The 18,063-nt window shown below is 38.2% G+C and overlaps 1 protein-coding gene across 2 annotated transcripts in view; it reads right to left on the bottom strand.

Annotated features, from left to right (window-relative positions):
• zbtb47b (zinc finger and BTB domain containing 47b) overlaps window positions 1-13,489 on the bottom strand; it is a 44,223-nt gene extending 30,734 nt beyond the window's left edge. For both annotated transcript variants that reach the window (XM_036522030.1, XM_036522029.1), the window contains exon 1: window positions 13,258-13,489. Coding sequence is in view for 1 of the 2 variants with exons in the window: in XM_036522029.1 (XP_036377922.1) it covers window positions 13,258-13,260 (3 nt within the window). In the remaining variant the exon portion in view is untranslated. The remainder of the gene's footprint in view (window positions 1-13,257) is intronic.
• Window positions 13,490-18,063: the final 4,574 nt, after the last annotated feature.

Raw genomic sequence — 18,063 nt, 5'->3', positions numbered from 1 at the left:
ATGTTGGAAAAGCGTTGGCATAACAATTGAAATTTACCGAGGGCTTCCTTATAGTTCTGCATGCTATATCCGTGCACTCTGACCCTTACGGACAGGGAGAAATAAACATGGCCAAACTCACAAGTCCGCACACACAAGGTATATACAGGCGGCAGTGTAGCATAGTGGTTAAGGAGCAGGACTCGTAACCAAAAGGTTGCCGGTTCAGTCCCCGCTGGGACACTGCTGCTGTACCCTTGGGCAAGGTACTTAACCCACAATTGCCTCAGTAAATATCCAGCTGTATAAATGGATAACATTGTAAAGAACTGTAACCTATGTAAGTCGCTTTGGATAAAAGCGTCTGCTAAATGAGTAAATGTAAATGTATATGCAGCGCCATCTCATTTTAAATCCAAAGCGTGGAATCACTTTGGATTCTACAGAGTTGACGGGAAGCTTGATCTTAAAGCGGCTGTATGGAAAATCTCAGTCTGCCCTGGAAAAGTAAAATGTTGCAACAATGCAACCAATATTCGCGCGCGTCTCGCTCGACACCACCCAGTGCTGAACTCGAATGAAGCTAACCTGCGGCTAAATCGAGCCAGCAAACGCTGGTGGATGGACACTCTAAACAAACTTCCCAGCACATTTCATTTGCAAGGACCTTCGTCCGTATAGTGTTGTAGAAAATATGATATGAAAATATGACATGATACACATTTTGAAACCGCGCTATAGCATACCATCACGGCGTGTCCCCCCCCACCCCCCCCACCCCCCACCTCCCGAAACAGAGCTGCCCGAAATCTACAATGAAATTAAGTTGGAAGTTAAGGAATCACTTCAAGGTGACTTCAATTTCAAAAGTTCATGTACATCAACAGTGGTGATAAGACTAGGTACAATTTTTTCAGAGGAAAATTGCTTTATTCTGTGCAGCCTTGCATATGTTTGGAACAGTGCACAAGTACATTTGTTCAGTAAAACTCATTAAAAGCACTTTACTTCTCAGAGATGCAGTCTTTGATTTAATTATTTGCCTGCATTTTATTAAATATATTTTCAGCAGAAAGAAAAAAAAAATCGCCACAAAAATCGTAACATAGAATCTCAACACTTGAATTGAATTGGGAGGTCACTGCTGATCAAGGGCGTTACAGCCCCAGTCCCTGCAATGACTTTAAGATTTAGGGTGATTGTATGTGAAACAATTTCTTCTGAAATGACCCTCTCAATTTTATGACACTGGCACATACAGTATATTTCACATGTAAAAAGGCACTGCTCAGGCCAGATTTAAAAATTGTAACATTCAGGGTAATCAACTGACCCAGTGACAAGTGTACTTAAATGTTACAATGACTTAAAATGGGTTTTACATGTGTTGTTTTAAATGAGATCATAGTCCACATTCCACACATTACTGTAAATATGTAATACTGTACTAATAATAATGCAACAATGCATATATATTTCTTTGTATTTTCTTTTGTATTTTTGTATTTTTTAACTTATTGCACATTGCCACTTTGCCTTTCTACCTCTGTCTTAATGCTGCTGTGACATGTGAATTTCCCCGCTGTGGGATCAATAAAGTTCTATCTTATCTTATCTTATCTTAACATACGTGGCATATAAATTATGTAAAACAACCTTTTAACTCCAAAACTCCACAATAAAAATATAGAAAACACTATCATTGTTAAGTATTTCAGGAGACTCAGACACACCAGACAAGTACAAAACAAAAAACGAATTTGTACAATTATGATAAAATGAACAATTATTTCTATAGCAGTTTAGCCTACCATTTGCTTCACCTGCTTTCTCACAGTTTTGTTGGCTTTCATGTCTCGCTGACATTATGAATTTATACGACCTTGTGGCACCTCTGAGTCACTGCTCACACTCGTGACAAAATGATTATTAAAGGATGAATTGACCATACGTAATTGTGTTGAGCTTAAGGTGTACCATCAGCAAATTAGTCATCTAACCATACTGTATAGTTGGAGAAAATGACCAGTGCTTAAATCAAAAGCAACCACTTTCTCATGAGGGAAAAAAAAAGGGAAGAGGCTCTCCATTATGGCTTCCGCACTGCAGTCCTCGTAGTACACGACCACCAGGGATGTGCTATTTAAGGTTTAATTAGTGACACAGTGCTCCAGCAGATGTCATCCTGTGAACTTTGTAGAGGACACATAACATTATGTATTTAATTTCATCCAGTTCTGGTTTATGGCAGCAAATTACAAGACAATAAAACCTATTACTATCAATCTGTGGCCTGTCACGACAGAGGCAACCTTCCATGGGGAAAATAAATCTGCATGCAGTTTCTCCAAGTCAATTCTATAATGATTTCCAAGGTGCTGCGTGCTGGTATTCTCAGGACTTTGGCACAGTTGGTCATGATCTGAAGGAAGCATATGACAGGCACACCAGTTCTACCAGATATATTCCTATGTCACTGTAAAGGAACAGGCTCCCTACAAACACCTGGTGAGAAACATGACCAGCCTTACTCCGGAGATCACTGTAGGGCCAGAATTGCTGGTGATGCTCCAAGAGGTCAGAGTGACCAGCCGCACTGAACAGGTTCCAGGAAGTGTCTGCTTGGGTGGATGGCGGGGGAGCGTGTGCATATGTGCTGAGTCAGTAGTCCTAATCCCCAGGGAGCCTGCAGGGTTGGCATTTCCTCTGCGCACTTCACATAAACCCAATTGCCCACTTAATTTCATATGCTAACCAAGACCTTTAGAAAATCCAAATATATTCTAACAAATGTGAGAACATATAAATGCAGATGTATAGCATGCATACTGGAACCCTGGTCTGAAACCAGCAGGTCAACAAAGTCACAAAAAAAATTAGCACATTATTAAGTTGTTAACAGCAGTCAAAATGTAGACAGAATCAAGGATAAGCTGTGAAGCGCCTAACTCATTCATCATTTCTCATCACAAAGAGGAATGAGGAGAGAGGGTGTGGAAGATGCCAAATCACTTAGCAATCTTGTTGAGTGACTCTAGGACTAAGGCAATCAATGTGGAACTGTTCAAGGGTTTTTGAACTTGCAGATCATCTTATTCAACACTGCTTTGCTGCACAGAAATCTGACCCTGAGAAGACACTGTTGTAAGACACAAGGAACACCAGCCTTCAGTGTCAAATGCTACTGTTGTGTAGCAGCTAAAAAAATTCTGAAACAAAACAGCACATTGAATGCATATGGCCACCAAGTATGTGATTCAAACTAACAACCTGTGTACAACAATTTCACTGTTGTCCTCATGTGTTGAGTTCACATGAAATGGCAGACCTTGGATTTAACAACCTTCTGCTAAAACAGAGGGGGAAAATCCTTGCATATGGTGTAAATCGTCTTTTCTTAAGTCTCCATTAATGCACCCAAATTCTGCTATCAGCTCCTAGTTCAAAAACAGAGGCAGACTGTATTTTAGAAAGCATTTTGGAGATTTCAACACCGCTCATGCAAAGGTGTCATCTGATGTGTACAATCATTAAGCACTTAAGACAATCCACATTTCACACCTCAAGTGCTGTGCTGAATTTGATAACACTCCCCAAGCCATCAAAATCAATAAACCTAAACCTCTAGCACAGACATAAAATTCACTTACTTTAACTTATTACCTAAAATTCAGCCCACAACAAATGCTTGTATAGAATTTTAATATCTAAATTTGAACAGCAACAGGCTTAAATTGCTGCCATTGCCAGCCTAAACTTGTGTAAGTTTTGTTCCTATGGGATACAACACTTCTTTCAGGGAGGTAAAAGTTGAGTGACAGTCCCATCCATCACAACCAGTAAACACTGATCTACTGCAATGTCCTCAATGAAACAGGTTAGCTCTTGTTTTCCATGTCAAGTGAATGCATCTTCTATATGCTGTAAAAGTGCATTTTATGTTTGGGTGTGCAAGCTTATTCAATCAAATCGGGATGTTCATCTAATAACCAGCATTTCCACTTCTTAAAAATCTATTGATATGGTTTATATTGTATTTAACAATTTAAAAAGCTTTGTAATGTGTTTTGCAGCCTACTTGAGTAAGCTTGGATGTCTATGAAGCCAGATAAGGATTAAAGTCCAGTGCTTCCAGTACATTTCACTAAACCTTTACAGAGCATCAAAAATACTGTATCTTCTTTCTATAGGACGATGAAGGAATTTTTTTTGAAGAAAGGCCAAATGAGACAACAACTCTGGCCCTCAGGTCCCTCAATGGCTTATATCAAACGACCCCACTCCACCATGATTTTCCACCACACCCCTCCAGCATTGTAGGGAATCTCAAGGCACACAAAGATTTTAATCAAGGCCCTGTTGCACCACTAAAAGTGGTTGGATTGAACCCAAAGGAACTGGAGATGTAAAGTGAAAGGAACCTTAAAAGGAGACTCAGACAGATTCATTCAAGGACATGAGCTTTTAACTTTCCCAGAGGGTTGAACCACTCATTTTCAGCAACCGACTGCCTCTGGAAGTGCCTGTATCAAACTAACTGAAATAATGACAATGGAAATTAACAGAAATTATATGAGATGTTACCACATTTCTGTAAATTTCACAGACAGTTTGAAGACTTATTGGAAGTCAACTACAACCAACAAAAACAATAAGCTGGTGAGCAGCGGTGCACTTGGCTTTAACGAACACATAGGATCCAAATGCTTTCTTTCTGCTTAGGTAGATCCAGAAGCTGCACCTAACGATATTATGAACATTAATATATAAATATTAAACTGAATTACACTCTGACTTACACAAACCACACATGGAAGTTACAGATGAAGACCTGAATAAGTATAAATAATTCATCAAACAGAATTTAATTAATACTCTTCTTTCCATTTAACAAGAGCTTAAATGATCACACACCTGGTGGCTATGACCTTTATGACATTGGGGTACATAAACAAGACCTCACTTCAGAGATGTAGAGAAACAGTGTTAAAGCTGAAACTAAATGGCGTGTGTGGACCACCACCGCCACTCTGTCCACTGGTAGGAGTGATGGATGTTTTCAGTGGCAGTGTTTTTGTCTTCCTTTCAGCATAAAAGGGGCACGATAACTTGATTTTACCAGTAGAGGCTGAGCGTGAATCAGAGGGGTGAGGGTCTGCAGTCTCTTCCTGCACTTGTTTGTACTTCTCACTATTCTTTTAGTGAATGGTCTTGTTTGCCAGAAACCCTTTTCCAAGTAATTTTATATACAATACTTTACATTTTACATATATTCATTCGTATAGCTTCACATATTTTTAAGGGCATCGGGCAAAGTACCTTTCTGAAACAATGCTCACCTCAGAATTCAGATCTGCAAATTGCAAATTTCAGATTGCTGTCCTAACTGCAGATGTGCCGATTCATTTATTTTGAAGGAATTCAGTCAGCACTCTAGCCATAAATGATTTTTATCCATATTCTACACAATTTTTCTCTTTTTGAAAAAGTAATATAGGGTTAACCTTATCTCAAAGAGTTGAGGCAGAGGAGTTTTGTGACAAAACTATTTCTAATTAGTTTTCAATTTCAATTTGACCTTGGAAATTTTCTGCTATTCATACAGATGCTGTCTGTAAGCTGGACAGGTCACCAGTTGAGCTAACCAAATAAGATTTACCAGCCTTCATTTTCAGGCAGGCCCCTGCTATCTGGCATAACTTCTCAGAGATGTTTTATCCATGATGAGCACTTATCACATGGCTCTGTGAGGGATGGAAATAAAGAGGTACAAAGCTCAAAAAAAGTTTGTAACAGGGGTATGATTTATCCAAAGATGAAACTCATGCAGGTAAAGATCAAAAGACCTCAGAACATCAATATCAGCTCTGAAAACGCTATACATTCAACTTCAACAACATATTCAACAATATTTGGCTTCAATATTGTCTTTGTTCTAAATCCAGTAGCTTTAAATAGGAACGTATTAACATCTTTGCGACCTTCAAACTGCAACATATATCAAAAACTTTAAAAAGTTCAAATTTAAATTCATAAATATAGCCAAAGCAGCAGAAATGTACCTGTTTTTGAATTTTACAAATTCACACAATACTACTGGACATTGCAGGATGGTGACTGTCACATCAGAACACCATCCTTGTTAGTAATCCATTTACAGGATAATGCTTGCTAAACAGATATCTTTCAAATAAAGTGTTCATTTGAGTCACATTTTATGTGTTCAAACATGGTTTTTTAATGTAAAAGACGTGGTACTTGGAATACAAAGACATTTCAAGCTTAGTGACAGAAGTTTATTTTATACTTCTGCACAGTATATGTGCTATTTATATATTGCAAATTACAGTATGTCACTTTCACATATAGCATTAAGGGGTATCCTATTTTGGTAAGCAGACACCCACTCAAATGCATATGTACCCTGGACATTCAGAATTAAATGCAAAGCTTACTGTGCATGCCGAAACAGGCTTCTCAGTTCACTGTCATTATCAAGAAAATTACTACAAGATTTCAGCAGCTGAAATACAAATCATAAACATGAATGCAATGGAAGCATTGTCTTACACCAGGCATGGGAGTTGCAGAGACATTTCAAGAGATTGAGATACAACTCAGATATTATCATCTTATTAAACTGAAAATGACAGCAGCCGGCAGTCATGATTAAGTAAAAGGTCTTTACCAATTTGCCAGAACAATTCACTCAGGTTAAATGGTTAAAGAGTCAAAACTGTCTGTATTGTAAAATCGATTAAATAGCTAAATATCCACGGACTGAATGCCAATTATGACTTTTTAATAAAAATAGGCTTGTGTCAGTCTAACGTAAGAACACAAAATTGTGCTCCTAGCTAGAATGAATTTGTGCTGCTTCAAAACAGATGTCAATTAAAAAATCCAAAAAATATAATCGCTAGCTATGTAACATTACAACTGTTAGCTAGCAAAGAGCAGTTTTGCTTTCCTCATTCAGAAAATACAAACATATCTAGATAAAAAGAAGTCATGACAGCTATTCAATAATCAGACATTTAGCCAATTATTCACCTTTGCTTAATTACGTACAGGGGAAAATGTTGAACTTGGGACAGTATCATTATCAATGCATGAGTTACAGCTGAATGTTCTTAGAAATATGAATTTACATCAGATAATTTGTATGCGATATTACCAAAGAAAGCACCTCAGTCTAAGCAACCATATAAGTGCCAACTGTCAAATTCACTTAGGGCTTGTATCAAATACATACATATGGATTTGAGAAAACTGCATGGAGAGCTGCCTGCCAACCCAGCAACATTACCTTTGTGAATTTACTCTCACACATCGGCTCCGCTGGTCAGATACATAATCTACACCAAAAAATCTTGTATGGTGAAAATTCATAAACTTGAAATACTTATTGAATTATAGGGACTAGGATGCCTTTGACTCTTGTGCAAGTATATGGATACAGATATATTTTTTGAGAGGTGGGGGATACATTTTTAGATGGAAGTACCAATATAATACAATACAGAAACAACTGCCACTGACATGATGTATTATTGTATTTTTCACAAACTTCTTTTTATTAAAAGATGCACTAATTCAGTGTAAAAATGAAAGTGCAATGTGAAAAATGCTACATTCATGCCATACTTGGGTCATTTGGTTTATTTAAAGGACATCTAAAGACTGATTACATGAGGCCAGTCACATCCTGGAAAGCAGATTCTGATTAACCCAATACTTCTTAGGGAATTACTGCACAAACATATCGTGTTGATGGCAATGCGAACTGAAAGGACAGCAAGAATCCTGATAGCCTTTCATTTCCCTTTATACCAGTGACATATCTTAACAATAAGTACAACAAAGGGGCAAGGAGCAGCACAATAACAGATGCACAGGTTTACAAGTCAGAAAGGACAACCCTGTGGTGTGTGTAGCAGAACCTCTGGCCCTACATCAGGACATTTGGGCGTTCCAAGATGAAGAACTGGCCTGAAACCATGGCCATGTCTGCTAGCTTGCTGCTTAGAGCCTGAATGACTGCACTTGTCAGCAGAACCGAAGTGACCCCTCAACACTGCAAGACAGCAAAGCTTCAAAGTCAAGGGTGGGCCTGCTGCCCTGAATATGCGGCTATGAACAAACCAAGCCTGCTGCAGCGGCACGCCAATGTCGGCACAGTCAAGTGGGCCAGAGAATTATTGCTTCCATTTCATAAAATTACATTATGTGATTACAGCAGCCGTTTTTGAGAAATTTGTACTGCAACATGTCATTTGGAGTTATTTAAGGTTCCTTGTTTCTGCAAACATATGAAAATGCAAAGTAGGTGGTTGTAGGTTTCGCAATTCCATGGGAAGAGGTAGATTTCTGCATTGTTCTGCACCTTAAATCATCCACAGCTCGAACTGCAGGTTTGTCCCTTCATCTTCCAAGTTACTGTCCATCACTGTGCAAACCAGTTTCAACAAAACACACAAAATGTGTATATTGTTATAATATTGCAGGGAAATTGTGCATTGAACAGCTCTTTGTAGCTTAAACTTCATCAACACTGAGGCATAACTGTTCTATGTAGTGATCAAACAGCATGACTTGCTGATGCAAAGATGTCACTGCAGTTAAAAGCCCTGTAGGACATCAGGATATGTACCAATAATCAGAGAAAGTAATTTTAATCTTATCAAGACCACATCTGTCTTACCAGTGCTCAAAAGAGTGTATATAGCACAGACGAACACTGTCAGCGAAGAAAAAAAAAAATTTAGCTTATAATTATTCACTTAAAGTGTTAAATAAACAACTAAAATGAACATTTTTTATTTTCACATTTCTTTGACATTGCTTGCGAAGTTTATTGTATCACATTTTGAAAGGCACACAAGAAAAACACCTTTTTCACACAGTGCTCCCTTAAAGCTATGTTCAGTAATTTTAAATACACAGCATATTTGCCAAACCAAGCTAGGCTTGGTCTGACAACTAGTTATCAATCATCCGTAGTGGAAATGGCATTTTAAAAATTCTAGGTATCAGTGAGAAGGAAAGCACAAAGAAAAAATATAAATCGTGCTCTTGATGATGAGACATATAATGCATTTCTCTATGCTTATCAAGGCTTTCATTATGATTCAATGCATACAGTGAGGAAAAGAGCAAAGTAGTGAAAATGAATTTCCAGAAAGTATATTTTCACCCACTGGAAGCTAAACTGCGGCCACCAAGCTGATTCCATTTATGACCTGACCCAGATATTAACCCAAGCCTCCAGATGTGAAAGGGCTATAGGATTATTCCGCTGCGCCACCCAGCTTCAAATGCTGTTTAATGAAATATCCCTGAATGACCCCTGTGCCTGCACGCCTACCATTCCCATCTCTCCACCCTGAACAGGCAGAGGACCTGGCTCTTAAAATGGCCTCATTAAAAAGAAAAACATTTTATTAAAATCTTTTTTTTTTCCTCAAAGAGTACATTTACTTCAGCCCTCGATGAGTTTCAGGTTTCCTCATGGAAGGATCAATAATGAAAGATAATATAGCAGCATATTTTCTGAGGCATATGCATGGAATAACAGTTCCTTTGATGTGGCAGACATTCTTACACTTTTAATTGTGTTTTTACCAAACATGGTGTATCCTGACAATAATTCTAAATTAGGACCTTTCAGAATTATGCTTAGGGGTTGTTTAGAAAGATGAGCTGTGTGTGTTGGGGGGGGGGGGGGGGTAGTTGTTGACTTGTTCATTTGTGCAGACTACTTCTCCTTCACATATGGAAAGCTATGTAATTTGTGTTGCAATCCTTACTTGAAACAAAGAAAAAAGAAACACAAGCAGAAAAAAAACATTTTGAGGTTTTATCTCTATCACATGTTGAAGAAGCCAACATGCTGTCTGATTTCGACTACTGTACCTCCCTCCTTGCTTGTCTTCCTGTCTGTGCGATCAAATGCCTGCAGCTAATCCACGATTTAACTGCACGACTTGTCTTCAACCTCCCTAAACATAGATAAGTCTGGCCCCTCCTCACCTCACTGGCTTCCTGTTATCGTTTCCATCGCTTACATCAAAACCTTGGTATTGGCATACAGGACAGCCTCCACATACCTGCAGTCTGTCTCAAACTATATGTACTAGCCAGATCGCTACACTTTGCATCCTTGGGGTAACTGATTGTCCCATTCCGACAGATTCGCTCCTCTCAGACAATGCCTGTCTGTACTGGTTCCCAAGAGTTGGAATGAACTTCCCACAGGGGTCATGACAGCAGAATCACTGGTCATCTTCAAACAGAGACTGAAGACCCACCTCTTCAGACTGCATTGTTCCACGTCAATCCCATTACACTTGCTACTTGTATTACTTGCTGCTTATTTACTTGTAGTATCACAATGGGTTATGGATACTGTGATCTAATGACTATGATACTGTATATCGTAGTGTATACACTTGACTTCTTTTAGTCTTCTAGGCTAAAAGGGTTAGCACAAGTTAACTTGTGGTAGTGCTTGAATGGTGTTGTGCTCACACTCACTGGTCTTGGAGTGTTGTTAGCCTGGTCTGACAGTGTTGCTCATTTCACTTGGATGGATACACTTCTCTTTTTTGTGCTGGAAGTCATTCTGCATAACATCTGCTAAATGAATGTAATGCAATGTAATTTAATGAAACTGCAGCCCAAAGAATACATGGAGACACACTAGATCAAAGGTCACACACACACACACACACAGACACAGACACAGACACACATACACACACACACACGCACACACACGCACACACTGATCACCAGGCCTAATTATACAGCCAGCACATTGTACATTGTGATGTGAGGGAAGGATTAAGAATGAACCAGGAAAGATGTTTTATAAAGCCATGAATTATATCAGCTTTGCAGACTGAGATTAGCCACGAGTCAAATTTTTGCCTGAAATTCTAGCAGAAGTTTCAAAGAGAGTTCTAAAGTAAGCCATGACCTGCCAGTCTCTCAAAGTCCCTAGTGGACAGTGTATTATGTCAAACAGACAACATTTCAGAGTAACTTTGCACCATGACATGCAGAAATGGGTTATTTTGTCAACATGTAAATGAGTCCTGTAGGTCTGTGCAGAGAAGATAAATCTGAGTCACATTCCCCCATAAACTAAGGTTAGGCAAACAGCCATTTAGGTTTTAAATTCATTGAAAAGTACATTTAAATACAGTCCCCCAGCAACTATCTGACAGACATTCTGTTCTGCAAATTCAATCCACATTAAACTAGACATTAATATAAACATACTCCTTTAATTTGAAATTTAAAAGTTATTCATAACCACTGGCTAAGAATAAGGTCAGGTGAGGCTTCAGACCTCAGATGCCTGTCCAGCAATGCAGAGTTCACAGACTGATGAAAAAGATTGATTAAAAGAGTCTGGTCACTCAGACTGGTAGAGCATAATCCATACAGCTCCAAGGCACGCTGCCCTGTTGAAAACTGGTCATTGCTGAATCAAAGCCAACACGCAATCATTCTCATCCATGCAAAAAGCCCAGAGGCCAGACTGAACTCAACAATGAGCAAGCTGGAAGAGAGTCTAACCTCACCACAGTGGACAAACTGGAATCACTGGAGTCCCTCTGAGGACTCTTTGACTTTGAGATATGGGGCAAAGCTGATATTAACATGTTGTTTGCTAAACTCTGTCTACATGTCAGCTTGTGTGGCAGAAAAAGAAAAAAAAATTTCTCTTCCACCCATTGTGTTGATTTTCTTTCAGCAGTAGACAGTTCAGTTCATTAACATTCCTGCACAAACAAAGAGGCCTAAAACTTATCAAAGGTGACGAGGTTAAATTTGATTTACACATCCCAGGGAACTTTTTCTGAAACATTCCTCATAGAATATTCCTCCTATTTAGACATGCATTTTGGAAACCTGACAGTGGACACAGAATTGAGGGTACATACTTCAGTCATCAACCCTGTTTAAAACTCATTTAAGAGGGGGCTGATGGAATTAAATACGGTGTAGGCTAATTACATCTACCATGTGTCTTTCATCTAAAAGCCCTCACATATTTTAAAAATCAGTCATAACCTGTCACTTATTATCTATCCATAACAGCACTGGGTTGGATGTTAAGTCACATTCAGCAAGTATAAAAGTTTTTATACAGTTAAGAATAATCTTATATAAATGCCAACCACTTTATTTGGCATCTCTTAAGGCATGGCCAATATTGTGATTTCAGCTAATGGTGGCACATTTTGGAGTATATTTTAATATTATTTTAATACTATAGTAATACAGACATCAGACTGTTTCATAAATTCAGCCTGGATGAAAAGTCATATTATTGTAGTTTACTACAGCCAGTGGTGTTCTTGAAACATGTGGAAGAAGTCTAACAAAACCTAAAACCTGCAAAATAATAACAATGCTCTTTACAAGGCAGTACAACGCAGTATTTGTTGGTATGACATCTAAATAGTGATAAGAATCAGCGTCATTCCACAAATCACAAAGGTACCAACAGTACAGGCCAATCCGCAAATGCCAGAAAACAGGACAAAATGTGAAACATCTCAGAATAGTTCGGCAAAAAACTTTTTTTCCAAAGCTGTAACTTGAACAATTAATGCCAATATGTTAAAGCAAGTCACGTCACAAATGCTGCGAGGTCACGTCATAGATGTTTAGACGACGACTAAATTATGTGACAGGCAGTACATTAGTTATATTAATGTTATCTAGTCATTTCAGTTAACTGTAGATATGATGTTTTCATCCAGCAATGTTCTTTCCAGCGGCTTGCCAGAATGCGCGTAGCAACATTTGTTTTTGCTCCCAAAACTTGCCAACTAAAATGTTTCAAAGCCAGAAGCTACTTGAAAAGAACCGCAAGGAGCACAATCAGTTTCACTTGCGCACTAACGTCCAAAAAAAGCACCAGTCACGACCTGGTCCTTGCGGATGCATCTTGATATGATGGAATTTAACTCTTTGTTTGCAAAAAGGCAGCTGTTGTTACCATTGCATTCTGTTATTCAGTCCAATATTTTCTACTTTTCTGCTAACGCTCCATGTAAGTTCGAACTTTACTATTCAATAAAGCCATAAACGCACCACACACACAACATTACGCAAAGACACCACCTAAAACCACATCCATGCTTTAGCATCCTTAGACAAATTACAGGTAAGTTTCACCCGCCTAGCTAACTAGCCCAAATTTGCAAGAGATCAAAAGGGAAAAGAAAATAAACGGAGAATTGCAACGCTCTACTGTACCATTTTGATCCAAGATTTTCTGGGGCAAAGGAGTGCTGGTTCCCCTCCTTTCGCATCGGACTTTTGTTCGCCATGAAAGTGTTTGATGCCGTATTTTCACATTTCCCCTATTTTTGTTGTTGTTATTTTTATTATTATTGCTTCATATCAGTCTATTTTCGCCATGTTAGCATACAGAAAGACAAAAATGCAGAGACTGCCTTTGCAGAAGGAACTGGTGATTGGAGCTCGGGGATCATATGGGCGTTTTGTCTGGATTTTTTAAAGCGACAGGGACGCTATATTCCTCCAGATTTATAAGCGAGTAACTACATTTTTCTTTTTTCGATGTTTTTTTTTTTCCATTTCCTCTAACCTGAAGCTGAAACCACATGCGTGTGCACGCTGAGCATCATTACGCGTCTATAAGTTCGAGCATTCCAGAACACGCTTCGTTGCTCTCGGCTCTCATTACGCCCAAGACGTGTACAAGGTCAGCGAGTCCACACTGAAGTGAACCTGTCAGATTACATGCTGATGAAATACCGAAACATTATTAAAATAATTAAAACAATAGTCTACGTGCAAATCTTCTTAATTTGTTCAAAGACACGGATGAAAAAACCTGGATTTATACTGGTGTGTGTATATATATATATATAAAATATTATTACACAGCAATGTCCATATGTGAGTAAATGTAATAAATTTCAGACAAGTTAGAAAAACAGAATTTCTCTATCGGCCTTTCTTATTCAGGATGTGCTCTTTTCTGTATTATGATAGAATTTATTTTTGTCTGATCACAACAGCCTCATAATTTCATGAACAAAAATGACACAAATACTATAAAAATGGCAACATGAATGATGTTTCACTTTTCCATGATTAACTTTATATATGTAGTCAGCAGCTGATTGGTTATTGTTCTGTACTTCTACATCCACATACGTATTGTGAACCTATCTGGTAAACAAAATAAGCCAATGAGTGGCTCATTTGGCTAAAGTGCTTATTCTGGGAGCAGGCTGAACCCTACAGTCCAATGCTTGTGGGAACAAAAGCAAGGCAAATGTACCCATGCTTAGCATGCCTATTTTTCATTCTACAAATTCCACAGTGCCCTACAGTGAAGTTGCTGCTAATTTAAAGGTACTTTTCCACTGACGCCATGCTAGCAATTCACGGTTGCCTGATGAGTCACGGGACACCAAAAGCAATATTATGAGGGGACCCTGGCCAACCTATCCACTCCTATCGCTAGCAGAATGAAGCCAAGTGTTCCCCCGACTGTGGGATTCCGGTCATTGTCAGCAGATGACAGCCAGTTTGGAACCTAAGTTTTAGGTCTCTGACTGCACTCAAGATGTGCACCTTGCTGACTAGTAGTGTCATTGGCAATTCTAGTAGTGTCATTCTTTCATCTGGGGAACATCCATTACTAATTTATGTTTCCTACCCAGTCATGTAGTCGATCCAAATTTTCAGTTTTTAACTGACTGAAATTATAATGACGACCTTTGACCCGATAAATACACACAGGCTTTTTATTAATGCGGGTAGGACATAATCCATGTTAACTGGCCATTTTAAGAACTGTCCTTGATTTCATAAATACTTTAATAACCAACACATTTTCAAGCATCTATGGAAATAAGGGCTGGGCTATCGATATCTGAATCATCCCAATGTCAACACTCATTTATATTTCAGCTGAACTTTCTGCAGGGACCTGTTATTTGTAATTGGTGGACTGTGGCAGGAATTACATCAAAACTTTGATTGACACGCTCATCACAGATTCTACACACTGAAATTTTTTGTCATCTGAACGGTGTTTTCACTTCAGAGTTAACACTGATCTCATTCCAATCCAGCCTGTATTCCCCTCTGTGTTTCATTAAGAAGACAGAGTAGGCAGGAGTGGTTCAGGCTTTCAGAATTTGTGATTAAATGACAGCTCAGAAATTTTGCAGCCAAGTTGCTTGATGTCTGCTTCAGAGCTCGCTTGAATTTTCTCATGTTAAGATTGAATCTTTGAGTTCCTGGTTGACTGTATGTGATTGTGTGCCACTTTGACATTATGAGGTCCACTGCAGGTGCCTGGATTGCCTGCTCGACTTCTTGAACCTACTGTTGTTGATGCGCAAAGGTGATGTGGGGATCCATGTTTTTTTTTTTGTCATTTTGATAATGTAGCATGAGGTGGGTGCAGAGGGGAGTGTGTTCTGTAAGATAATGAGGACCCCCCCCTTCCTCTCCATTTAACTCCATCCAAATTGGGCCATTCAAAGGTTCTGACATCTGACAAGTGTTGGCACGAGTAGCAAGCACACACACAACTGAGAAGATTAAGAAGAGAGCAAACGCACACAATGAGGAAAACACCATGTATTAACTATACCTGTATATATTATACCTGGCGTGAATGCAGAGTTAATGTCCTTGTGTATCTGACATGTATCGGAAATAATTTTGTCCATGACAGCGCTGTCAGCAGATCTCACAACAAAAACCAACATATTGTTAAAGGAACTGGACTCGTCAACAGAAATGAGCAGAGTAAAGTCCTGGGTGCGGAACTGCTCTGGCCTTTTCCACTACCGTGCCATAGGATTCCTAGGTGCTTCCCATTTTCATTCAGTTACATTCAAACCTGTCAAATAATGACTGCTTTTTTGCCGGAAATTTTAAAGGAACAGGAACTCACCTATAAAGCAGGTTACTTTAATTTCTGGTTACGTAGTACTCATATTTTATAAAATTTGAATGTTGCATAATTAAAAATTAACATTGTTTTATATTAGCACTTACCAATTTCTATTTCTGAATTTCTGTTTAGCTCAAAAATCTAAAGGCCATTTCACAAACCATCATTACAGTAGAGAGATTAGTAAGCTCACCCACCCATGTCAGCTGTGTTTGAGATGTTGCTTTACATAATGGAGTGAGGAAATGAGAATAAATAAATACAATGTCTTAAGTCATTCAGCTGTGGAAAAGCCTCCAGTTTCAGTAGCTGAGCAGCATTGCAAATGTTTGCTAGATATTATAGTACCTTTCTAGCAGAGAAATGGGCAGAACTTTAAAATCAATTTCCAGAGTCCACGTTCAGACAATTCCCTAGAGGAAAAAAGGTTTTGAAAATCTCTGCACAGCACTTGGTTATATGAAGATATTTTCAAGGAGGGAGCAAAAAATTCAATTAGTTCAGAATGTTATCAATAATTTAATTTTGCTTTTTCTCCTTGTTCGTGTAGAAAGGGCTTTTGGGAGAGGAATTAGGAGTCATTCATTATTCTCTTTCATTCAATTGCATTACCTTTAATCTAGAAAATGAATATTGGTCCTCTTAATTAAAAGGAAAGAATATATTTCTGTTCAGTTTTGTAGACTATTATTACAGAAGAAAGCCCTGGTTCTATTAATAAAATATCCTTAAATTGTTTGAACAGTTTCAGACTAAGAACAAATATATCCTCACAGTGTAATGATCAATTTCTTATTAACCTGTGGTATTAACATTACATTAACTTTAAATTTCAAAATACCTTGAAAACTGACAGCTGTATCCTGAATATCTGAGCATAGACGGTGTAAATTTATGACATTTACCAGTACAAAGGCAACTGAATTGTCCAAAGGGAAGTGGGACCAAACAAAACCAGTTCAAATGCTGGACTTTCTTGATGTATTAACATTCTGCATATTACTATACAATACCACTATTTTATAATTGTATTATAATATGGAATTACTGAATACGGTGTCAATTATATAAATAAATAGAAGGTTACAGATGATTATGTAGCATGTAGTGAAGCTGTACGTAGAACTTCCTTCATATGTCTATGTGAGTGTTTTTATATTGTGTGCATGTCTAGTCTAGTATTATATAATTCTACTTTATATTAAACAGACAGCTGTAAATGATAGAATTTATCAAAAAATTAAGTATTCATAACATGGTCAGGCCTAAACAGGACACAAAAAGTATTGTTGAGCTGTACTTTTATTTCTTTTTGTAGAACTTGGTTGCAAGTTGCAGTTGTGTAGCTTTAACTTGCCGTTTGCTGCTGATATAATAGAGCTACCCTGTGATCTTGCACGAGAGCCATTAATTTGTGTACTTTACTCTCTGCTCATCTAGGTCTCCTTCCTTTGAATTCGCAATGCATAATACAAGCTCCTATCCAGGGGAGTTAAGTGTTTCCTTTCCCCATCTGCCTTCCTGTATTGTGCCAACGCAATTTCATACAGGTACAATAACTGAGTTGGACAAAGCTTTAAACCCATGCACTTTCCAAAGGCAGGACTTCAAAAATTGTAAAAACGTTTATTCATTTTCCAACTTGAGAGCACTGTACAGCGGCTCCTGAAAACAATGCCACCAAGATGCAGACATCCTTTGAGAAATTCTTACATTCATTAATGAAAAACCAATGAAGCAATGGAAATACAAGCAGCAATTAAAGGAAAAATTTGTCTGATGTTAACAAAACAAAAATTAATTCCCTTCAGTAACCATCAGACCCCTCTCTACTTTGTTGAAGCTGTTTAAGGCTCTCATTGAGAATCCATAGGATGCATGATGCACGTTGGCTGTGGTGACAGGGATGAGCTTATCTTTTTATGCTAATCTTTACAATGGAATTAACCACCAACAACTGATGTCATCATATTAATGATGTGGTATTTAATCATTTAGTTTCTCCTTTACCATACATTCATCCATTTCAGTGTTTAAAAAGTCAAAATTACATCATCTGAAGGACGAAAATAAAAAGCATTTGTTGAAAATACACAAATATATACGTACATAAAAGT

Source organism: Megalops cyprinoides, chromosome 2, assembly GCF_013368585.1.
Source record: "Megalops cyprinoides isolate fMegCyp1 chromosome 2, fMegCyp1.pri, whole genome shotgun sequence".
Classification (NCBI taxonomy): Eukaryota; Metazoa; Chordata; class Actinopteri; order Elopiformes; family Megalopidae; genus Megalops; species Megalops cyprinoides.
The sequence above is the reverse complement of the archived record's forward strand: the minus strand, read 5'-3'. Positions and strand labels throughout refer to the sequence as shown.